General features: G+C 35.6%; 1 protein-coding gene across 1 annotated transcript; it reads right to left on the bottom strand.

Moving 5' to 3' along the window:
• Positions 1-2,452: 2,452 nt before the first annotated feature.
• On the bottom strand, positions 2,453-19,315 carry LOC140159107 (RNA-binding protein 8A-like). Its single transcript, XM_072182458.1, has 6 exons — positions 19,168-19,315; positions 11,374-11,445; positions 10,868-10,948; positions 10,051-10,187; positions 9,203-9,345; positions 2,453-6,350 (listed from the first exon to the last, which is right to left on the bottom strand). Exons 1-6 carry the CDS (start codon positions 19,247-19,249, stop codon positions 6,290-6,292), a joined length of 576 nt encoding a protein of 191 aa, XP_072038559.1. The 5' UTR covers positions 19,250-19,315; the 3' UTR covers positions 2,453-6,289.
• Between the last annotated feature and the right edge of the window lie 6,336 nt (positions 19,316-25,651).

Below are 25,651 nucleotides of genomic sequence, written 5' to 3'. Positions count from 1 at the left end.
TGTCACCCTGTAATATGGAAGCTTTTGGGCCTCATAACAACTGTTATGTCAGATTATTTGCAAACATGCTAAATTTGGGAAAAAATCATGTTGATTTTTTTTTTTTTTTACAACATAACAAAAAAATTTCCAATTAATGTTAAAAAAATAGATATAAAGATGTAGAAACCCAGTAATTTTTTTTTTTTCAGAAATAATCACCAAAATGGTCGAAAAATTTTCAGTTTTGGAAAAAAAATTGGGGGAATTTGGTCAAAATAAAAAAGAATTAGTTCTAAAAATTAATAATCACTAAAAAAACCACATACTATAGAAGTTGTCCAAAAACAAGTGAGCATTTTTACATAAATCTGATGTCACAGCGCCTCATGGCCGTGGTCCATTTTAGATTTGTTTGACCAGTGATTTTCCCCCAATTTTTGTTAATCAACTCCAAATGATTGTAGCACTTGGCTCTAGGGCCAGGGACTCTACACCCCCCCCAACAAAAACCACACACACACACAAAAAAACCCCACAAAAAAACAAAAAAAAAACACCAAAACATCATAACAAAACAGAAAAGACCTGGCATCTCTGGGCCTTAAACCTGACCATAATCGTGACCCTAAAATGCCCTAAACCATAACTTTTTTTTAAGGATCTATGAGCAAAGTGTACTTACAATCCAATGCCAAGTATATTTTGGCAATCTTCCCCACACATGGACACAGGATTTCTTTCATTACTTCAGAGTTCACAGCATATGCTGTAATAGTGTCACTAACACATCTGGTGGAAAACCCCTTTAAATGTGAATGAATTCTCAAATTACATGCAACCAACAAAATGGGTATCAAATAAATAGGAAATCTGTCTCAGTAACTACAATAAGTTCGAGTCATTGTTGTAACACTGGCCAAATTCCAAAATATTTTACTACGAGGCATTTCTTGTTTTGTTTCGAACCCATATCGACACTTGTGGAGCAGGTAGCTTCCAAATTGCAAAACATTTGCCATTATGGTCATTGTGTGCCGAGACATAATTGAATACCTGAGTGGAAGAAGGGCCCAACTCCATCAAAACTGTTTTTGAGATATTAAGAAAAAACTTATTATTTGGAAAAGGTTTATAGACAGAATGTTGTCATCTTCAGGGGACCTTTAACACATGAATATGCAGTAATACATACATTCGAAATTAAATATGATATTTCCATGGCAACGGTACTACAGGTCTTAATACAAGCTGGAGTTGGGCCCTTCTTCCACTAATATACTGTAAGTGCCAGTTCTGTAAGCAGACGTGTTATAAATAGCTACAGAAATTTGATAATTATCCATTAGTTGCCCATGTGATATGTTAGCAAGAAAGTTCGTTGTATTGAAAAAACAATTTTCATGGATGAACAAAATTCCACTTTAACCCAATATTTGTGGAAGAAGGGCTCAACTCCATGGAATTGGTCCTTTCATCCATGAAAACCATGATTCAGTGTACGTGGAAGACTATTTAGAGTGTGGATTTTGGCTTTCACATACAAGGGAGAACAGTCTGCTGGCAATAAAATACTGGGTCTAACTCATTTTTGTAAAAACTTGGAGTTGGGCCCTTCTTCCACTCAGGCATTCAATTATTTGGGCTCATATGAGACTGGCTTAGGGAACAACCCAAAAGTTTGATGAAGCCCTATAAATGAAAGTCCTTTCATTAGAAGGCTAACCACCCTCTAACATAGGCTAAGTGTCAAATATCGAAAATTCCAACCTGTATTCAATAGGCACAGGACCGTCGCTATGGTCGATGGGGTTGTGGAGGGGTGCGACATTGCTAGTATATTGATCACATTTATGAAACAATAATTCTATTTTATTTTGAAATATTTTTCTTCATAAAAAATTAGAAATTGCTGGATTTTCAAATAAAAAAGAATCAAAGTGCAGTACAGCTGCTTTAAAAAATGAACTTACAAGTTGCAGGTTGCGAGTACTGCACTCTATATTTTTTTGAAATCATTTTGAAGCAACCACTGTAAAATGTCAATATCGTACTTCAGAAAATACTGACATTTTACATCATATTAAATCCTTTAAAAAAATATCAACTTTGACCGATGTTCGAACTATTTCTTTACAAATGTAATCAGACTTTTGATCCCCTCCCTCCCTATCCCTAACGAAAGGGCTTTCGTTTATAGGGCTTCATTGAACTTCTGGGTTGTTCCCTTAAGCAAATTGCCAAATCCAGGCTCCTGACACACAGGTTGAGAGATTGTAAAAGTGGAAATTTTCACACTACTTTCGTGCTTTACCTGGTTCAAGCTGCTACCGCGAAAATAACAAAGTGAAAATATATTCCTTCAAATTTAAGAAAACTTCATTGGAAACATGAATTTAAAAACAAAGGCTAAGTGCGAAAATTTACACTTTTACTGACTTTAACAAATAGGCAAAGGCAAACATACAACATATTACAGTTACCATTTTTTATCCAATAAAAGTTTGAATCAAGATTGACAATTTTTCTTTGTGTGATTTAATGAACATAATTTATAAGAACTAATGTACTTTCCTTTACAAACTATTATCTGTTCCAACTCCTGACACACCTCATGCATATTGTCCTGAGTTGGATTAGGCCAACCAGTGGTTTTAATGAGGTGTCACTGGAACTGGAATAGATTTTAATGTAATCTAAACAGTATAAAAACGTTTTGGTTTTGACACACAATGTCTGGAAACATATTCATGATCTTTATAACCAAATATTAAAATGTTATTCAAACATTTTGACCAACTTTGAAAAATGTTTTAAAAAATGTTCAAAAGATTTTGCTGGGTTATTTGCACAAACAGGCCATGGATAAGAGAAACAACTTAAAACTATAGTTATTCATCATATACCTGTAGGTAAGATGAACCTGGTAGATACCCCAGTTCAGCTAAATAACATCATCATGTTGTAAAAAAAAAGTGAACCCACTGCATGAGCATTGTGACCCATCCAACAAACAAAGAACATGGCAAACTTTTACTTTCTTACTTTTTTCTCAACCCTAAAATGTTGGGCCCTGCTTTGGCATAATTGTTCAAATCTCACCGTTTTGGGATGAAAATTAACAAATTTTTTATTTAAAGTGTCGCATGAAAACTCATGTTCATGGGCACACATAGTAGTAACATTGCCAATTGTCAATCTCATGCTATTTGGTCAAATATGCTGAAATTTGACATTTTTTAAGGTCATGTTGAGGAATAGATCTAAAAAAAGTCTGCAAACATGTTCCGGGGTTTGCATGAATGGGTCACAATTTGAATATACACACTATCAAGCAACTGGGCTATTCCAGTTGAAATCCATACACCCCCTATGAAAGATATGACTTAACCTCCTGCACAGGGGATGCAAATGGTGCAGTCCATTCAAGTAACCCCACTAGAAATTCACACCCTCTGTGTGGGAGATTAAGGTCATGTCTTCCATAGAGGTGTGTGGATTTCAACAGGAACAGCCTACTGTAATAATTCTTTGAAACTTTTCTTAACTATTGACTTTTATGTGTTAAAATGTGAAATCTTGATTTACCCTTCAATTTACCATTACCAACACCACCCCAGTGAGATGTGTGTCACCCATGGCATTGGGTTACCTTCATAACATATCAATGGAAACACCTATCTATACCTCGTCAGCTGCGGGATAAAAGGGGTCATGTGATGCCAACAGAGAATGATGGGAAGGAATGTCACAACCAGTTCACACGACTCGTGAATTTGTCCTGGAAACGGATGAAAAATCTTTCGTCAGGCTTGGTGCCAGGATTTTTTTTTTTCATGGGTGCGGAATTTAAGAAAATCTAGACCCTTCCCCCCAAAAAAAATTTGTTTGCAAGCAAAAAGCGAACCTCACCCACCTAGAAATTGACTTTTGGAGGCTATTTTGAAAAGTTTAACATGAAAAAGTGGTTACTTTGTAAATATTTCTAATTAGAGCCTTCTTGGACATTTTTACAACGAAAAGTGAACTTTTTGACAATGGGGGTGCTTGAGCTCCCACCCCACCTGGCTACAGACCTGCATTTTACCCATAACATCAAATTATCAAATAACAAGACCAATTTTGTCTTCTTTCTCTCATTTTTACCCCTTAAAAGCAAGTGCAACATTTGATACATTACTTTTCCTTCTTTATTTTATAATGGACTTTTGCAACTTAAAATCTGCTTTGAGCAGTCTTTTTAGTAAAACTGTACCTGACAGAATTGAGTTGAAAATCTTAATGACATCACAGGAAAATTACCTGAGGTTTAATGATTCAGACTTTTGTTTACTAATTACTAATACCCTTAACCTTTTACATTGAGTCATCATTTTGTATGGTAAATTCAATATACAATGTTAATAAAATCTGATCAATAGACTTGCTCAAGTGCTGTAAAGGTGGAAATCTTTGCTGAACATTAAGTTTCACACTTATCCTGAAAAATGCTCAATTTTCAACACAGTAAATATGTTCGCTTATGTATTGGTCTATGTAAGAAAATTGCAAATTCAAATTAGTTTGGCAAAGTTCAAAAAATTTCACGCCCAAAAATAAAAAATACCACTTTTACAGTACCTTGGCCCTAATTGGGCTATTCCGGTTAAAATCCATACACCTCCCATGTAAGATATGACCTTAATCTCTAACACGGGGTGTAGATTTCAAATGGAGTCACTCATTCAAGTAACACCATTTGAAATTCACACCCCTTCTGTAGTAGATTAAGGCCATGTCTTCCATGGGGGGGGGGGGGGGGTTCAACTGGAATAGCTCCCTAGGTGAATGCCTCAGGTGAATGCATGACTCAACTTGATTGATGCAAATGAAGCAAGAATAAAACAAACTTGGTATCCTCAAATTTATTTCAGAGCAGATGAGCAGATGCAGCCTCAAACACATGTATTAGATCAAGTTCAAATACAGCACTTTTCAAGTCAACAACATAACATATACTGCATGGGAGGTAGAGATCAGGCCCATATACAGGATATGTTTTTGGAGGGAAGATTTTTTGGGTAATTTAGAAAATTTCTAATTGGACCTTCTTGGACATTTTACCCTGTTTTTACCCTTAAAAGTGATTGTAATATCTCTACCAGGCCTTGTGTAAGGGTGTGGAAGAGATTTCATATCAATGAATCTCACTCCAGGGCAGCATATGAAATTAATTAACAAAGATACTGCATGATTGTAAGTTGGTAATGCAGAATTACAAGATATTATTACTTTGTTTTAATCTTTGTAAATCTATAATTTATCTTACTGCACTGAGTACATACTTAAACACTATTACAATATCCCATTGTGACACAAGCTTGAAAAAAAACCAACCACCATAATAAATTTACTGACTAACTTAATGCTCTGCGTGCTACCCATAGGCTTCAACATCAAAAAGTTTTGTGATATTTTCGTGAAAATATCAAGAGATATCTTAATAAGAACCACTCAATCAATACTAGGCTTGTTTGTACTCATTTTAATGCATTTTTCATGCTAATTCCAAATATGGTCATGAAAATGTACAATTGTGAATTTTTTAAAATTTTTATAGTTTTTTTTAAAACTTGTCGTCTGCAGTCGACACCCACCCGCGTGGAGAGAGTAAAGACAAAATCTACTTGTGTGAACAATATCTGCCCATCTCATATCAAATGATGAGCGCAACTGATAAGAGCATGGTAGACAAGAAAAGCACAATGCCCCAACCATACCGCCAATCACCCGAACACCTGCAAACACTTGCCATAAACCCTCAAAGAAAGGACACCGTGACCTGGTTAAGTAGTCCCCCTGACTGACTGAACAACGTAGCCTACGTGTTTGTTCGTTTGCTTATAGTTCGCAGCTTTTCTGTCTCTTCACAAGCCAAAATTAGGCCTACCGGAGAAGCATGTAACAGCCTCTAGCATGTGTTGGCAAACACTTGCGTCGTGGTGGTAAATTGATGACATGCGGTTTTTCTGTATTTCCTGGTCTGGTTTTGGTGTTGCTGCACATGTTGTAAGGTGTGAGAACCAATCCCAAAATATGTTTTAAACAATGTGCACACACACTTCCTGCAGAGTACTAAAAAAATGTTCTCTACATAATTTACACTTTTACAAAAGCTGGTAGTCATGAGTTCTCTATTAAAAACTTTTCGGCACATTTAGCTCTTTCATGACCAAATTGGCCCAGTGAATAAATAAAAAGTCATGATGTAGTTACTACTATTGTCTGCGCTCCCCCTCCCCTAAGTCGTCTTCTGTCCCTGCTTCTTTGTCTATCGTCTGCGGTCCCTGTCCCTGTCTCTGTCATGATCGCGATCTTTCCCATGATCTTTCCTGCAAGGATAAAAACAAAGGAAACAAATGTATACAATTATAATTCATGTAACTGCAAATTTTGGTAGCATGTGCATTTCTTACTTTTTCCTGAAAATTCATTAAAGTCAATTTCTAAATTTTGTTTTTATGTAAAACTGGGAAGAATCCTCTGCAAAAACCAGTTAGGCTGTGGAAAAGTAATTGCTTGGTTGAGATTCCACGACCGACCAAAGCTTAAGAGTTATCTAAGAATCACTGAACCAATATTAGGCTTGTTTGTACTCATTTTAATGCATTTTTCATGCTGATTCCAAATTTGGTCATGAAAATTAATAATTCCGGATATTTTTTATTTAAAATTTTTTTTAAACTTGTTGTCTGCAGTCGACAGCCGCATGGAGAGAGTTAGGTAGAATTTTATCAGCCTTATTTTAAGACATCACTTGTCTGGACAATCACATATTATAAGTGAACATATATCATGATTTCTTTTTATGTTCTTTATTTTTTCAAGCATGCTGTCATCAATATCTGGGAAAGCAATTTGTCGCAAAGTCCCCTTCTTGAAGTGTCTGAGACTGTCTGGTTCACTGGTAACATATGATTCTCAATGATGCACATGATTTACATAATGTGAAACAAATTACAGAGCTCCCTCTACTGACAAGTTGCATATCACAGTATCATTTACAATACTACAACATGTATGAGGGCAGCATACAGGAATTTGATATCCTAGAGTTCCCAGTACTGAGTGTTGCTAAAGGTAGTATTACACAACTGAGCTGATACAATTCATCTCCCTTTCTCAAGTTTGAAATAACCCTACCCAGTACCCAGAATATATAATTTTAATAAAACAAAAAACAATTGCACGACTTATTTGTGTATGTCTGTAATGCGTGTGTGGACACTTCTTAAGTTGGTAAATTTAATTTTCAACATTTCTTGAATTAATAGAGCTGAGATTCACCCTTCAAATTATAAAAGCAAATTTTCAATCTAAAAAAAGATCAAAGAAGCCCACAGGATTGAAACAAGTTTCTTTACAGAGGGAGAGGTTTAAATTGTTGCTGCATTTTTTTTCAAAAAACACTTGATATACATTGATCTACTTCTGTTATCAATGGGAAGTGTTTAGTCTAGCTCCCGTACATTGAATATGTTAGTACTTTCTTTAATTGCAGTCTCTGTAACTGAATGTCTGAACACAGAGCCCCAGAAACTCCTGCATCATCATATGATTTTTAAATTTAAGGCCCCTAAATATTTGCCCCACTGATTTATAAATTTCAAATAAGAAAGTAATAACTTTCACTGTAAGTGATAGGTAAATCCACATTCAAATAACATCTGAATTGAGATCTGAACCAATAGACAGTAATAATAGTTATTTCAACAGAATGAATGGCATAAGATTGCTAACTTGATGCACCAAATAGAGGAAGGTAGATAACTAGCTGTAACAAGGAGGCATAACATAGAGGGCTCACTATCAAGCAAATATATCCACCAAGTAGGGTAGGACAAGTCATCACAGTAGAGCTGCCAACAGTTGTGATTTAGGAATCAGGAATATTTCAGCATGAGATTTACAAATTTCATGAGAGAAATGGATTCCTCAAAACTTTCATTCTCGTAAATATATCTTTTTTCCTATAGGCTTTATAAGAAAATGTATGAATTTAACAAAAATTACATGCCACAAACATGTTGGTTCTTTTCAAACTGCAAGAAAATTGGTGATGCAAAAAATAGTGTGCTTTACAGTCACTGTCTGAGCAGTGACCAGCTTAGGCATCATAATGGATGCTTGCCATAAATGACCAATCCTAAACAAACTACTATCCAAATGATTTTCTTCTTTCAATTTCTAGGGGGAGGATTTCTCCCAATGTTTTAATTTATTTAAATTTCTTTAATTTTATTGAAATTCAATCTACCAGTAAAGTAATGTGCAATCAGGATGATCACTACATCAACTGGATCATGCTTTTGAGTCCTGAACCATGATGAAAATGATCGCCACACAAAGTCTACCGCATGTACCATCATTCCAAAAGATACATGATCCATGCACCAAGGAGCATTTCGCTGGTGAACTATCATTATTTTGTAATTTTCTTTACAGCACCAACAGATCAAATCAACCCCTCATAAATTTTGTCAGTCATGGTAGCTCGAGGTCGTCGGTTCGAGTCTGTGGCACCAAAGTGTTGAGCACTTAGGCAAGGCTCTTCACCCCTATTGCTTCCCCATCCAAGTGTACAAATGGGTACTGGCTTTATTCAATGTCGGGGAGGCAAGAGACTCCCTGTGGAGGTGTAGCGATCCCCCTTCAGCAACATTTCATGGCAGGAGTCTGGCCCAATCGCTTTGAAAGATGGACAGCACTCTGGTCTATGAACACAGGTTTGTCCCTTTAAGGGTTGTAGTTAGACTTTGATCAGCTCGTAATCAGCGGGCCTTATAACATCGCATATCAATATCAAGTATATTTTATTTCGAGAATTGTCTTGTAACTTTTTGCCAGAAGCATCACTAATTATTAATTCAAGGTCAACTAGTAGTACTCTTAACATCCCGGATCTACTTTTCGGCGTAGTGGTACAAACCTAACATTTCTCGCCGATTACGAGCTGATCAAACTATAGCCAAGTTTAACACAAAAAAAGCACAATCTTTTAAGTAAACTTGAGTGATCGGGAATATGCTCCAGGGTATCACCTCCCCAAGAAAAAAATAAAAATTTGCTCTTTTATGGAAAAATCTTTTTATTGTCCCGGGCAGCCAACATCAGTCCCAGGAGCCGCCCACCGTAACTACAACCCTGGTCCCCTTTTAATCTTTTACAGTAATGAGTACAATACCTTCTCCTATCTGTTCTGGTGTGAGGTCCTCTTACAAATGCCCAGTCTACACTGATGGGTTGGCCCAATAAATCACTGCCATTCAGGGTGTCCATGGCCTTCTGTGCTTCACGGAAAGTTTCATACTCAACCAGAGCATAACCCTGAAATATATACAAGAAAAAATCCAAGATGATCCAACTAAAATTAATGACTTGACAGAAACTGATTTTTTTTTAAAGAAAATTGTGAACTTGTCGTCTGCAGTCGACACCTGTGTGAAGATGTTTTTGCTCTTTCAAATCTGGTTCTTACGCTGTGGAAAATGTAACTTCCTACTGAACTTTTTGAAATCTAGCTCCAAATTCCAAAACTGAAGAATAATTTGTCAACATTATTATATGTCCCAGAATTTGCATTTTCTTTTTTTTTTAAATTATGCTAAAATCATGTAAAATCAGCCATTTTTGCCCAGTTTATTAATTTTGGCTGAACATGTTTAGAAAATATGTTTGCAAAATATCTTTAGATTTGTCAGATTTTGGTGAAATTTTAGGTTAATTTTAGCCTCCAACAGAAAAACGACAAAAAAAACCAAAACAATGCCCGACCGACTCTACTTGAAAGCTGAACAGCTGTTTTTTTTTCTGTCCCTTAGCCTTCTCTTTTTAAGTTCTAAAATTCCACTTTAGCCAACAGTATGAATAGTCGAATACTGACTTTGATTTGATACAATTTCAGGCAGATTTTTGTTACAGTCATGTTATCTTTTTTCATTTTCACCTCAGATTGACAGCCCTCCCCAGACCTTAAATACTCCATCCCCACACCCAATAGACACTCCCTCCCTACACCAGTGAACAGCTTACTTTAAGGAATCCTGTCCGTCTATCCAGATTGACGTGAATATTTTTGATCTCTCCATAGTCTGCAAATTTATCTGAGATATCCTCTTCTGAAGCTTCTTCATGTACACCAGTGACAAATAGGATCCAGCCTTCCACAGCTACGAGAATAAATAAAATAAAATTGTGATGGAAATAAATATTATATAAAGTCACTACTTGACTTTTGTAATGAACACAGCTTAAAACTTGTGAAATTCTTAGCTACTCAAACTGATCCATTGTGATAGTTCCTATCGCTGATGAAGTGCCATCTATGCGCATGTCTTTACTGTGCAATTAATTCATGATCAACGAGCATAGTCAAGATGAGGACATTGATGATAATCATCAGGGGTAAATACGCAAAGGGATTTACCAGAAAGGTGAATTATGAGCACCAGAACAGATAATAGGGATGTCTGGAATTGGCACTCTACTCTTTTTCCTGGCTGGATACATAAAGGGTACGTCTCTGCACATTAAACAAAACCAACAGCTTAATGTCCTCTCCAAAGGACAGAGTAATCCTCTCTCACAGCTCATTCACCAAATTGATGAAGCGTGAATTGAATCTGCATAATGTTGCCAATGAAATTCAGACATTTCCTCCCATGATGCAACAGAGGCTTAGCATGCTTAGTAGATAATGATACATGTAGGCAATAGGATTCCAAGGGGAAAAAAGAACCATGTAATCACACATCAGAGCAATATGTTACATTACATACACCAGAGCAAATTAGAATTTAAACAAAATATCATTTCCTGTTTTCAACTTTAGTGCAATTGATATGCTTACATCTTTGTGGTCCACTGTCACTGGTATCAACATCCATCCCTTCAAAGTCATTGTCAGCTGTACGGATGCCTCCTTCTCTCTCTGTTTTCAATTAGGAAAGAGAAATTAATTGTGGTTAACATTAATATCAGCCATACACACGCTCAAGGTTGGCAACTTTCTGGGGAATGCATCATCAGGGATGCATAGATCTCATTCTGAATCCACCGATGAATTATTGTGCATTGCTGCTGTTCAATAGAACCAAAGGTAATTAAAATGTACAACTTAAATTCAGCTTTGAAAAAACTTTTTAGTAGCAGTAATTTAGGGTCTATAACTTCTTCTTTTTTTCAATTTTTTGTTAGGGTTCCTGGATTTCTGCAGCCACTTCTTGCGGGAAACTTTCAATTCAATGAATTGCGTTCCCAGAAAATTTACATTTTTTCTAGCCCTGGGTTTCCCTTCCAAGGTATACATAATACTAGAAATTTGCAAAAAACTTGTGCTAAAATATAAATACTTACCGCCTCCTCGTTCACCACCAAAACCTCTTCCTTTCCTTCTTTTAGCCTTTTCCTTTAGTTTATGTATCCCCTCTGCAAGATAAAGAATATGTAATCATAATGTGAGTTTGTCAATGACAGGAAATGGTAAACAATAGAAAAAGTGTAGGCTGCATTATTTGAGAAGTCTAGGTTTGAATTTGCTCGCCAACATATCTTGTGCAATTGTGCATTGTCGATATGCGACAGAAACCTGCTGTACACAAGTTTGGTCATCTGACCTGTCACATGTCGACAATTTGTTGTGTTTCATTGGCGACCATGTTTGATCACACATAGGGGGTCACTGGCGCGATGGCACATAAAATATCTTTAATATCAGAAATTCCAAGTTACTTGGATACATCCGGTAAAACTACATATGATCTGGGGATCAAATAAGTGAATACAAATTTCATATACATTGACTATTAAATTGCAAAGGAATTTGTTGAAATGTTTGAGTTGCATAAAATGTTAAGGTTACACGAAGAAACGTATAAAAAACGTATAAAAGACGTATAAAGTTGTTCTCTAAAACCAGGCGGCGGATGACATGATCGAGCCGGCAACTTGTGAAACCGCCCAGCCGTATGGCATTTTCCAATATAGTCGGTTAGTTTTGTGGGGTTCATCATCGAACCCCAACGGTTTTAGCTTGTATTTATATTATTTATCAACATAGGCCTATTTGTTTGTGATATTTCAAGCGTTTTAAAATTTCAAAATAATCCCATTCAATTACACGGTTGACGTGATGAAAATTTACTGAATTTAGAGAATGCAATGCGGCCACCACCTGTCTAAAACAGAGTTTTCTCAGTAATCAAATATCGCAGCAAGTGAAATGTTGGTGCATTGCATGTAGCTTAAGATTTTTCTTGTGTGTTTATACACATTTTTAGAATAAATTTGAAAATCCTCTGTTTAAAGCCGTTTTTTCGCACCATGTTCACAAGATCAAAAAACACGTTCCATGACGTTTTTTTTCAAATGTGCGCTCCGTATAAAACCACGCCGAGTGATTGTTTTCTTCTTTTTTGTATTGTACTACAAATCGATTAAAGAAATAATGTTGCCATGGGGAAGAACCAAATACTAGGTATGCTAGGTGAATTCAAATTTGCCATCAAACTGCATCATTTTACATATCAAATTAAAGCCCTAAGAGTAAAGAAAGCCAAAACTGAAAACATTTTTGTCATAGCACTTTCCGTAACAAAGTTACATCTTGTCAAAGATTGACTTTCATCAAAAAGATTCTGCTAACAAAATTCCCCAAAACGGCATTTAGGGGTGTTTCTAGATCTTAGTCTCATGGCGATAGCCAAAGAGCTTTTAATAGAAATAGAGTCGCAATAGATTATATAATCTTTTGTTCTTTTGATGCCGATTAGAAGTTGCGACAGGCTATTCATAAAAAGTGGTACCATTGTTTCAAGAAAGGGGTTCCGCCATTAAATTGGTAATTGACCCGGCATCACATCCGCGCTCTACACAACAGGCGGGTATCAATAAGTGACCACACTACAGTCATGTGTAAGGGCAGTCATGTGTAAAGTGGTACCATTGTACTCATGTATCACAAATGTGTGCTTGTGTGGGTCTGAAGACTATAAGGAGGCTTTAGCTGTCGATGCAATCATCTTTACCACCCACCTGACGATAGGCGTTTCATTTAAATAAATTGAATGCTCTTGGTGATCGATTACACATTAGAATGTATGAAGGCTGCCATGTCCAGTCCATATATCTGGCTCAAAATATGCTAAGGTGTCATATCATAGCCATATATTTTGACATCTTTTTTTAAAAATAATAATTATAGAAATGGAATATTTGCTAGTTTAGTGGCAAGTTTAGGTACTAAAGACATAGCATACACAATTTAAGTAAAATCCTTTCACTCTAAATAATAAAAAAAATAAAAAATAGCTGTAAAAATGCCTATTTTTACACTTTTATTTGTAACATGCCAAGAGACGCCTTTTTTCAACAGCTTTTAATTTTTTTATGGATCCTTATAGAAATTCATGTGACCTGTTTCCCAAAATGGTGCAGTAAACCAATCAAAAAAACAGAAAGAGGCATTATGAATTATAAGTTAACAGATCAAAAAAAGGATTTAAAAGTTTGCCTTGCATATGTTACTATTGTCTGTCAAACTTTTGATTGATTTTGAAGTCCCTCAGTTTTTTATAAACAAAGACTTGAAGCATAAACTAAAGGGTAAATCTATTGTAAATAACTTCATTTCTCCATATTATAATCAATTTGTAAGTGGCTGCCATCTTTTTTGAACATATAACAATTTTAAAATTTTTCTTGAAATGTCTGTCAAATAGTAACATACGCAAGACGGTGCTGTAATTCCTGCTAAACTAGGGTGATACAGCTAATTATGCTACATGACATAGCATTTAGCTCCACCTAGCTTTGTGGCACTATCACTTGTGAGGAGAAGCTTTTTGATGACACAATCCATTGTTAAGTGTTGTCTGTCAAACATTTGTATGCATAAGTTTGTACGCAAGATTTGTATGTGTCTGTCAAAAGTAACATACATTGTACGCAATACGTTTAAAAAAATTAAAAATCACTTGATGTTCACATTATGATGATAGTTTAGAGTTTATAAAAGTGTTTTAAAACATGTGATTTATAAACTGCATGTGATCTTTATTCAATTTCCCATCTTGAACTACTGTTTTTGCCAAATTATTATTCTGTATGTTACATTTGACAGACATCTTATGTATGTTATGGCTTGACAGACACACATATTTTATTTATAACAATTTATCCTCCTTATTGTAATATTTGGACACATTTTTTCCACAATCAGTTGCTGTAGGTCCTACACCTAAATAACCACAAAATACCTTATGTAATACTTTATAAATTTTTATTTGATTGCAGAAAATCATCAAAATTGTGTCTGTCAAATATAACGTACGCAAGGGCTAGAAAATTAAATTTGTGAAGTAAATGGTCTATAACTTATCTTTCTTTTAGTGTATTATTAGGCATGTCCACTAAAAATTGAAGTACATTTAAATTGATTCAGACCTAACTTATTGGCTTGGAATTGATGAAAGAAACATTTTGGCGTTTAAATAATCTTAATCGGACGTTTCATTCCAGAGATATGGCCTTTCGAGTGTCACGGTTTTATATAGGGCTGCTAGAACATGTTAAAAAGTTTAAGTCCAAAAAGGAATACTAACAGAAAGTGCAACTTTAAGGTACTTTTTCTTAATGTATTTATTAACTAGCGTTATCTGGAACATTATATTTGCTTATAACAACATGAAAATAAGATCATCCTGAAAATTTAATCGATTTTGTTGACATACAACAAAAAATATAAGACCTCAAAACCCATGGTTTGTTTGGTGAAACCTCAAGCATGATCATAGATGGCCGCCATGGAAAATATCTCCATAGAGGAGATGAACAATAAGTGCATTATTTCAAATGAATAGCGGTAGTCTTAAACATTGTTCAATCTTTTAAGGTCAGCACATTTTATCTTCAAAATTATTATATTTCATCATGGCATAAGTTTGGTAACATTAATCACTACCAATTTTGAGAAATTTGCTCCAACTCAAAGGTTATCTTTACTACATTGAGCAATACACTGTGTGTGCATGTGCCCACTCTGGTTTCCGAGCGCGTGTGGTTCCCAGTAGTTTCTCTCCCTATGGATATAGGTACACGGTCTGTAACACAGACTAGGTAGTGAGTAGTGCACGGGAAGTAAAAGATTTGAGATGGGCCATGGTAGGCTTAAACATTCTTAAATTTCTTAACATCCTGCACATTTTGTCTTCAAAAATAGTTAAATTTTATGAGTATGTAAGTTTGCTTGTCTGATTCACTCCAAATTCGGAGATAATTGCGTTTGAACACCTGATGCACGGAATGGTGTCACTTCAACCTGTTGTAGTTCTCATCTCATTAAATTTTTCATTAAAAAAGTTGATCTCTTCATGAAGGTAGGTCCTCTCTCTTGGCTGTCCAAGCAGGAAAAATGTTGGTTAATGTTTTCTGGTGGAATCAGGAATTTCTTGAAACACCCTGATATAGGCCCACATTTGGATCAAAAAAAGTAGGTGCGCCATTTAACAGGCCTGGGATTTCTTGTATCGATCACTTTCTCCATAGACAATACGTGTGTGAGTGCACGCACACAGTAAATGAAAAATCGTTCTAGTGGAAACTGTATTATCAGTGGTCATCCCTAGTATTATGAACGATATATGTGCATACTATAATTTAAACCTGGTTGGAGACCAAAAGAAAAGAGCTGGAAAAATAATTGTGAGTTACACTTTTATGACACCTTAGCTTATTTTGAGCCATCTATATTACACTATAATGGTAATCGCTATACCGGTACGTATACATGTAAATATAAGTATAGGCCTATAAAGGTTGTTTTTAAGAAATTTCCATTTTAATTTAATGTAATTTAATTTAATTTTATTTTAAGAAGGAGATTGGTATAGTGGCGTGCCCAAAGAGGGGAGGGGTTGGGGAGGGCAGATTCACCTCTGTAAGAAGTCTTGGGGGGGAGGAGGAGGAAGAAGGAGGAGGGATATGGAGAATGGGAGAGGGCTGGAGGAAGGCAGAAATAAAAAGATATAATAAAGACAAGTAGATAAATAGAAATATAAGAAAAATGATGGGAATGAGAGAGGGAGGGTGAGAGGGGACAATGAGAGCGAGGGAGTGATAAAGACAGCGAGGTCTAGGAAAGAATAAGTACAGAGAAGGAAAAAGAAAGGAATGATGAATACATTTAATAATAATTATTAGGCCTATATAATAACTAAACGCGCATAACAGCACTGGGCAGCCATTCGACGATGTCAATGCCTTTATTCGTTACGTAATTAAAACGCCCAGTCAGCTGTATTTCACACCTACCAAACACAACTCACCCAATTTCGCAAACTGGACGTCGAATGTACACTCTCATGAATATTGATTGGCAACATTTTCCAATATGTCAGCGTTCTAATAGGAAACAATAGAACAATAGACCCTGCAGAGCGTTGGCGATAGCAGCTTTTTTTAATGGAACTGCTATCAAAATCCTTCTAAAATTCCATGTGCGACTTGATTATCACCATAAAAAATCATATATTTGGGTCAAGTGAAGTATAGAAAACATATTTATGTAGGTTTCCTTCACCGACCTATTTTCGAAAAAAATTCAAATTTCTATGTAAATATGCATTGTGTTTGGGCCCGGTCTCGACGAATTTCGCTGACTAGCAAATGTGTTAACTAAGGTTTGCCTGGGATACCTACAAATACAGTACAGTGATGCGTTGGGGAACTTTTGAGGTAAATACGACGTGGAATTTAGCTCAAATTTATGTATAGCACTTTTAGCTATGCATTTTGGAAAAGTGCATAGCAGTTGATGGAAATTGTAGGTATGCTAGGTGAATTCAAATTTGCCATCAAACTGCATCATTTTACATATCAAATTAAAGCCCTTGAGTAAAGAAAGCCAAAACTGAAAACATTTTTGTCATACATAGCACTTTCCGTAACAAAGTTACATCTTGTCAAAGATTGACTTTCATCAAAAAAGATTCTGCTAGCAAAATTCCCAAAAGCGGCATTTAGGGGTGTTTCTAGATCTTAGTCTCATGGCGATAGCAGCTTTTTAATGGAACTACTATCAAAATCCTCTAAAATTCCGTTAATGCGACTTGATTATCACCATAAAAATCATATATTTAGGTCAAGTGAAGTATAGAAAACATATTTATGTAGGTTTCCTTCACCGACAAAAAAAATTCAAATTTCTATGTAAATATGCATTGTGTTTGGGCCCCGGTCTCGGCGAATTTCGCTGACTAGCAAATGTGTTAACTAAGGTTTGCCTGGGATACCTAGAAATTGCATCGCATTTTGCGATGCGATAGTTGATACCGTCGAATTCGACCGCTGTACATAAACAGTATTTAGGTATCCCAGGCAAACCTTAGTTAACACATTTGCTAGTCAGCGAAATTCGCCGAGACCGGGGCCCAAACACAATGCATATTTACATAGAAATTTGAATTTTTTCGAGAATAGGTCGGTGAAGGAAACCTACATAAATATGTTTTCTATACTTCACTTGACCCAAATATATGATTTTTATGGTGATAATCAAGTCGCATTATGGAATTATAGAGGGATTTTGATAGCAGTTCCATTAAAAAAGCTGCTATCGCCATGAGACTAAGATCTAGAAACACCCCGAAATGCCGTTTTGGGGAATTTTGCTAGCTGAATCTTTTGATGAAAGTCAGTCTTTGACAAGATGTAACTTTGCTACGGAAAGTGCTATGAAAAAAAGGTTTTCAGTTTTGGCTTTGTTTACTCAAGGGCTTTAATTAGGATTCAATCATGTTTCACCGTTGTTCATCACCGTTTAACAACGATGCGTGACGCGTCGTCTGCGTGGTTTACTTCGCGAGGGCAGCTTTAGCAGCCCGAGCGTAAGTAAACCACGCAGACGCGCCGGACGCGAAGTTGTTAAACGGTGATGAACAACGTGAAACATGATTGAATCCTTTCAACAACGAAAAGAAGCTAAATATTGTATAATTCACGATTATTTTACAAGGAATGTCAGTTAATCATTGCCACTCAGCCTTACAAAAACTTCGATGATTTCTCTTGATATCAGCAATAAAACTACAGAATAAAACGGCAATGTTTAGCCGCTACCTGAAAAATACTGAATTCAACTTATAAGCTGGCATACGCACAAAGGTTCCAGGCATGACGAATTTTACGCGCTCTCGCGTAACGCGTAGTCTCGCTCACATTCGCGTATCACATACGCTACAGTAAAAGTGTGGGTTCATCACGGTTTAACAACGGTTGGCTCCTGTACAAAGGTATAGGAAGAGTTGTTGAATTTGATATATAAAATCATTAAAAATTAGGTAACCTAGGCAAACCTTAGTTAACACATTTACTAGTCAGCGAATTCGCCGAGACCGGGGCCCCAACACAATGCATATTTACATAGAAATTTGAATTTTTTCGAGAATAGGTGGGTGAAGGAAACCTACATAAATATGTTTTCTATACTTCACTTGACCCAAATATATGATTTTTATGGTGATAATCAAGTCGCACATGGAATTTTAGAGGATTTTGATAGCAGTTCCATTAAAAAAAGCTGCCATCGCCATGAGACTAAGATCTAGAAACACCCCGAAATGCCGTTTTGGGGAATTTTGCTAGCTGAATCTTTTTGATGAAAGTCAATCTTTGACAAGATGTAACTTTTGCTACGGAAAGTGCTATGAAAAAAAGGTTTTCAGTTTTGGCTTAGTTTACTAAAGGGCTTTAATTTGATATATAAAACGATGCAATTTGATGGCAAATTTGAATTCACCTAGGATACCTATTAAAAATGATGCAGTTTGATGGCAAATTTGAATTCACCTAGCATACTTGAGTATTGTTCTCAAAAAAACCTGGTTGCTCTACCTATGACGCTCTAGCTGAAATACAGGAAGATAATGTAAGATAGTAAATGTAAACCTGTATTTTAGCTAGAGTATCTCGAGCTAGTCCTAATCCAACTATGCACACGCATGAAATGAAAGGGGTTTAAAATTCGGAAACCTTCCCCAATTACGTTAAATTTTCTATGGCATAAATTCATTACTTCCGCTTTACATTCGACATTTTCCTTTCACGTAAAGAATACAGTTATTCTTAATTTTCACATAAGTGTATTAATCTTACGGTCCGACTCTTCGTCAACTTGAAATTCTTCATCTTCTGGATCGTGCAAATTGAGCACATCTCCCATATCCGCAGCCGCCATTGTGCTTGTTGTGTGTAGTATCGATGAAATATCGATACTCAATCATCGATTGTTGATTGAAGACTGGGGTTGCCAGCCCAAAGCTGCAAAACTATGAAAACTGATGTGAATGTTGTGCTGCATAAAATCATATAGAGCTGTTCTAGTAGTGCTAGGTTTGCTAGGAAAATGAGCTACGGTATTATAAGAAAAGGGTCATTAAACTAAAATTTGACCTTTGATCATTTGGAAATAAGTCAAGAACAAGAACGCCCGCAAAGAACGACGGCACCTCTATAGGTCAAACTATACATTTATGAATCCTTATGACTAAAGGAACATATTAGTATGTATTTTAACACAAAGCAAGTTCGGTCGGACGTTTAAACCCCAACGTCTAGAGGTTAATTTTATAAATAATATACACACAAACAAATAAATCAAAATAAATCAAAGAAATAAAAATAAATCAAATAATTAAATATCATATAGGCCTACTGATACAAAATGAATTAATGAATTTTAACTAAAACGAATGGAAATAAATAAATAAATAAATAAATAAATAAATAAATAAATAAATAAATAAATAAATAAATAAATAAATAAATAAATATAAACAATATCGAAAAGGCTGTTTTATTAATACACCTTTATAATAATTAACATTTGCATTGGCATGGTGTACGCCTATACGAGCACCCCTACACACTTAAAGTCCATTGGTCACATTTATTGTAGATCTAGTGTTGATAAATGAAATACATTATTTGATATGAAAAATAAACTTGTTAATTAACCATTAACTACTAATTTCAAGAAAAGAGAAATAAAATAGACTCCACAAAATTGTTTCTTGTCAGATCATATGCCTACATGCATGCCTCTAATATACGAACTTCATTTTTAAACTTATAAATGCCTCTATTATACGAACTTAATGTTTTAAACTTCAGCCTTTTTAATAGGCCTGAATATTGGATTTTTAAATATAATTAATCCGGGATTAAGGTAGCACGCAGGATTACTCAAAGTGGGAAATTTTAGAATTTTTTTTTTGTATTTTATCATTAAAAGTAATGATTTCCCCTTTAAAATAGACACATGGGCCTAATAACTAATTAAAATTAAGATTAAAAATTCAATCTAATGGATTTGAATTTCAATATTATTAACAATGATAATCTAATTCAGATTAGCTCAATTTCAATCTAAGAATTTTTAATGTAGGCTTGTATTTCTCCCACATCTTTAATGTAGGCTTGTATTTGTCCCTCATCGCAATCTAATAGATTCATTATTAATCTTAGGAATTTAGAAAGCACACACACAGTTTTGATTGTTGTGCTTTAATTTTTTTAAATCCAACAACATTTTGTTTCTCATAATCTCATAAAACGTTGCTCCATCCATTAACTCTCTCCACGCAGGTGTCGGACTGCAGACGACAAGTTTCAATTTTTTTTGTTTAATTTAAAAATATAAAAATGGCCAATTGTCATGATCATATTTGTAACCAGTATGCAAAATGCATTAAAACGAGTACAAACAAGCCTAGTATTGGTTCAGTGGTTCTTAAGATAGCTCTTGAAAATATCTCAAAACTTGGCATTTTAAGTTGACGCATATGGCTAGTACGCAGAATAAAGCTGAAGAAATGAGAGCAAACTGTTTGCGTCACTTACGGTTTCCATTCGAACAAAACCTTGGTTCATCCATTAAGACTTTTATGAAATCGTGTGACAATGAAGTGCAGAGAACACCTCCTTATCATCAATTATTTTGAATTGATGTACATTAGTTTTGACCTTTGTCAGTGAAGAAAATAAACATCTCAAAAAAAGTAACTAACCCCCCTTAAATAATGACAATTATTCAAAAACGGGTGATTATATTACAAATCTGTAAAATGCGTTGGAAGCAGAATTTATTTTGTAGCAATTGACTAAATATTGAAGTCACAGCGTACATTTATATCAATGTAGCACAAGATTTGAAAGTTGCAGTAAATTCTATTGATTTTGCATTCAGTGCAATGGAAGGAAATATGTGTAATGATATCTGAGTGATTTTTTATTGTAAAAATTTGTATGTAAGTGCAACTTTCAAATCTGGACCTCATTAAATTGACCGGTGTTTTATTGTTTTCTGGGCTATCATATCAAATGAGGTGTCAACATGCGCAGAAATAAATTCTGCTTCCAACGCATTTTACAGATTTGAAATACAATAGCCCGTTTTTGAATAATGGTCATTATTTAATGGGGACTAGTTACTTTTTTTGAGATGTTTAGATGTAAGTCATGTTGTAATAATTTAAAACATCAAGTAAGCAGTAACTTCTTTAATCACTATAGTTACACGTCGAACTATTGAGAGTGATTTTGAATTGTAAGCATAGAGGCATATTATATTAAATGGCAATTTCTTAAAAGGACTTTAAGAGGTCCGTATAGAGGACCAAATTTGGGTAAATATACCCTCAAACCATTTTATTTCCGTATGCCCGGAAATATAGAAATAAAATTCATCTCTTTTAACAAGGAACCACATTTCCTAGTGTGTTCATTGTAATTTCCATTACCAATGATGAGAATAAAAGAATTGTTTTGATGCACCACCCCTCCAGCGCTTCATACCTCGCAGGAGGCCTCAGATTTCATGGAGTCACAAATATTAAAACTCTACCTGGAAGAGAAGAACATTTCAATATTTTATCATTGATTCGCATACATTGATTTTTGTGCATTTTGACCTACCATTAATCCAATTTGAGCAAGCAACGTTGTGTCGATTGACCCATTTTGTTTGAAGTATATTCCTTTTATAGCTTTTAAGATATAAGTCAACTTTTTGCATTAAATAATGTGTTGCTATTTGCAACTACTAAAACTAATGCCTTAAGTAATCTTTACAGCTTAAACATACCACTCAGTGCAGTGGTATGTTTGTAATGAGTATAATAATAATACGTTTAAAGCGAACTGAATTTAATTTAGATGCGTTTAAACTTTTTTTGAGACGTTGAATTAGTGACGGCTCCCTTAAATCTGGGATCCGACACACTTGTATAAATAAAAACACCAAAAGGATAGGAAACTCACACATTATATACGTTATTGTATCGAGGCTATTGTCCATAGACGACAGACAATGAGAAACAGGTTTGAAAATAATACTAGCCCCAATTAAGTTGTACCGGGAACGTCAATCAAGAATACAATAGTGGTAATCTGTTCGAAAGATATTATCGCTTCAGGGTGTTTAATAATAGACACACCTTACTGGATACCGGTACCAAATCATCCGAACTTCAAACAATGGGAATGAATTCGTTAATGGCAACAATAAACATAAGGGGGCCTAAGACAGAACCTTGTGAAACACCGAGGTAACACAAAATGTGCATGTACGATGAAACATCTGCGATGCCCATGGTGCTGACAGGTGTCGCGTACTAGCGTCACAAACTTGCAACGCTACATAAGGAGCACTCTACTAAATCAATACGCCTTTCATGTGGCCGAGTTCCGGTAAAAACAAAGCTTTTTTTGAGGAAAGTGTACAGGCTCTTTCGACAGGTAAGTTATAGTATTTTTACGAGTGCGTCGTCGGTTATCACAGTACCGGCACAGTCGGTGTCTGTGTGAGTAGTTGAGCTTTCGTCAGAACAGTCCTGATGAAGTCAGAGACACATCTGACGAAAGCTCAACCACTCACACATAGAGCAGCTGCACCGGTATTGTGATAAACCGACGGCATACTAGTAAAAATATGTTAACCTTTTTGAGGTATTTGGCCTCCTGCGCGCATTGACTGGTATTCAGAAGGAATAGCAATTTATTGTTCGAATAAAAGTGTAATAAAGTTGAATAAATAAAAAGTTGCATTTCGCTATCAGCGATAAAATACTAGGTCTGTGAATTTAAATATGGACGTGCTTGTATCGAGATGGAAGACTACCCATACATTGAAACACAATGTTAAATTTTCATCGATTTGCAACCGACTGGTTATCATAAATTATTATCGCCGGAAAGGTCTCAATATGAACAAAGAACTCCCTTCGATGCACATATGGTAGGTTTAACATCGTATTTTGAGAAATCCAGTCAAAATTGAGGTCGATTAAATTGATAGTTGCGATGTTATTGAGTATTTTAAACAGATCAATTATTTGCTATGTTTATTCCGCCAGAGGCCTTCAAAAGCGTGAAAAATATTAGATTCTTTGATTTGAAACAGTTTGGTCGTAAGGTGACAAATTGGCACGTGTTCTTAAACTCTACTAAATCTTTATTTTTTTGAGGGGTTAAGGTAATTATTAGACCTTTTTATTGTGAAATTTGATTTTAAAGCGTTTTTCAGCATGAGAACATAAAACATTAGTATTTTATTTTGATCCCCATGATACATTAAAAAAACAGGTGATTTTATAAATAATTTCTATAAGAAGTAATTCAATTTTTGTATCGAGCAAGAAGCCTTCAAAATAATAACATTGTTCGCCACTACCATAAAATTATGTGTACAAAATGCTCAATTTTTCCCTGTCTATAATCATGGAAATAGTAGATAAAGGAAATTAATAGTAAACCCAAAGCCTTCGCCTTTCTTTTTCTAGGGTCTGTGCCAGTGTTGTAGTCAAGACCTCTATGTCCGAGACCGAGACCGAGACCGAGACCTACCCATCCGAGACCGAGACCGAGACCGAGACCAAACCTTCCGAGACCAAGACCATCCCTTCCGAGACCGAGACCTCTAAGTTCCGAGACCGAGACCGAGACCGAGACCTTTGTTTAATCATGAACTGATATATCGGAAGCTCGCATCTGATCCTGAACATGACCACTTTATTGATCCATTTATTGTTAACTCATCATAAGGTCATCATATGATTTCTGTATCTTTATTCTTAACAATTATGTTTACTCTTTATGAAACTCAACTTCCACATAAGAATTTCGCTGTTGCATCAGCCCCAGACATTCTCTGATTCAATCTGAAGTTGAACCTATAGTAGATTTTATTTTAAATCACTAAAAGCAACAACGAAAGTGACAAACTGTTTTGAATTCAAGGCATAATATAATTATGTAAAATGGCAAAATAATGCAGTATAGGCCTATTAACTCTCACTAATTAATTTAAAAAACAGGAAATGATAATATTACTATTTTAGGGCAAACATGTTTTTGCCAATTTTACGCATGATTACTCTCTCATAATTTAAACTATTTGTATTTAATATGCAGTCAAAATTTAAAAAATTGGCAGTAGGCCTATGAACATGAACAGTAGGGCCTACATATTCAAGTTGAGTGTATTTCAATACAATGATTATTTTCAACATTCAATGAAATTTTGGTACAAAATAAGAACAACAGAAAATTATATTTTTCTTCAGGTCTCGACAGGTCTCGAACTTAAAATCATCCGAGACCGAGACTTTTGATGTCCGAGACCGAGACCGAGACCAGACCGAGACCGAGACCTTGACATCCGAGACCCGAGACCTGCAAAATCAGGTCTCGAGATGGTCTCGAGACCGAGACCTGGTCTCGAGACCTACAACACTGGTCTGTGCACAGATATTGCAGATATTGATCGACTGCTCAATATAGAAGTTGTCAATAAAGTTTGCAAAAACATCTTGGCCACAAACAGCATTGTGGTCAGCTGATGCGTCTCAGATGAGACGTGATATAATAATGTAGCCATCATAAATTGTAAGTCTGAATGAACCGTTTAAAATATTCAGAATGCTTCAGAATATTCCCTCAAAATACTGAGATACAGTTACTGTCGTTTAAAGCCTGCGGAATCAAGTTAATTCTAGAACGTTTGTCTATCATGTGTATAATGATTTGTTTATACAAATTACTCGGTGTGACGCTTAAATGTTTTTGAAAATAACATAGGAATGGGTAAGGATATCTTCTCATCTACTCTGTAGTATTATGAGCAGGGAGTCAGGGGCAATTTTAATGTGCCTCCTGGCACGTTCGTGCTGTGAGATTAAAAATCCGTGCAGTGACAAATAACAATCCGTGCGTAGAATATGTAGTCGAGATACTTGTAGAGCCTTTATTATGCCAACTTTCAGGTAAAGTTGTCAAATTTTCGGCACTTCAACTTCTTGAACACCCTCATTTCATAGGGACCGAAGCATATAGACAAGTTTGGAGATCGTTACCTTAGAGCAGGCACGGGCATATGGGGTGCTCCCTCCCCAAGAAAGGGGGAAAGAAAAGGAAGGCAACGATGCAAAAATTAGAAAAGAGCGAAAAGGAGAAGATAAAAGGGGCAAAAGAGAAGAGAAACATTGACTTGCACTCAGGTCTAAGTGAGTAGGCCCATTTCTTTAAACAGGGCGGATCCAGGTGAACCACTCTTGAAAATATTTTCCGGTTCGCTTCGCTC

Source organism: Amphiura filiformis, chromosome 8 (genome assembly GCF_039555335.1).
Source record: "Amphiura filiformis chromosome 8, Afil_fr2py, whole genome shotgun sequence".
In the NCBI taxonomy this organism is placed as follows: domain Eukaryota; kingdom Metazoa; phylum Echinodermata; class Ophiuroidea; order Amphilepidida; family Amphiuridae; genus Amphiura; species Amphiura filiformis.
The sequence above is the reverse complement of the archived record's forward strand: the minus strand, read 5'-3'. Positions and strand labels throughout refer to the sequence as shown.

Bases quoted from the DNA above. Each gene is read 5' to 3' on its own strand.
- LOC140159107 (XM_072182458.1), bottom strand. From the start codon at position 19,249: ATGGCGGCTGCGGATATGGGAGATGTGCTCAATTTGCACGATCCAGAA. The intron at 10,188-10,867 runs GTAAGCATATCA...TTATTCTCGTAG, and splicing joins TGACAGTGGACCACAAAGAT to CTGTGGAAGGCTGGATCCTA. The intron at 6,351-9,202 runs GTATTGTACTCA...TTATCCTTGCAG, and splicing joins ACCAGAACAGATAGGAGAAG to GAAAGATCATGGGAAAGATC.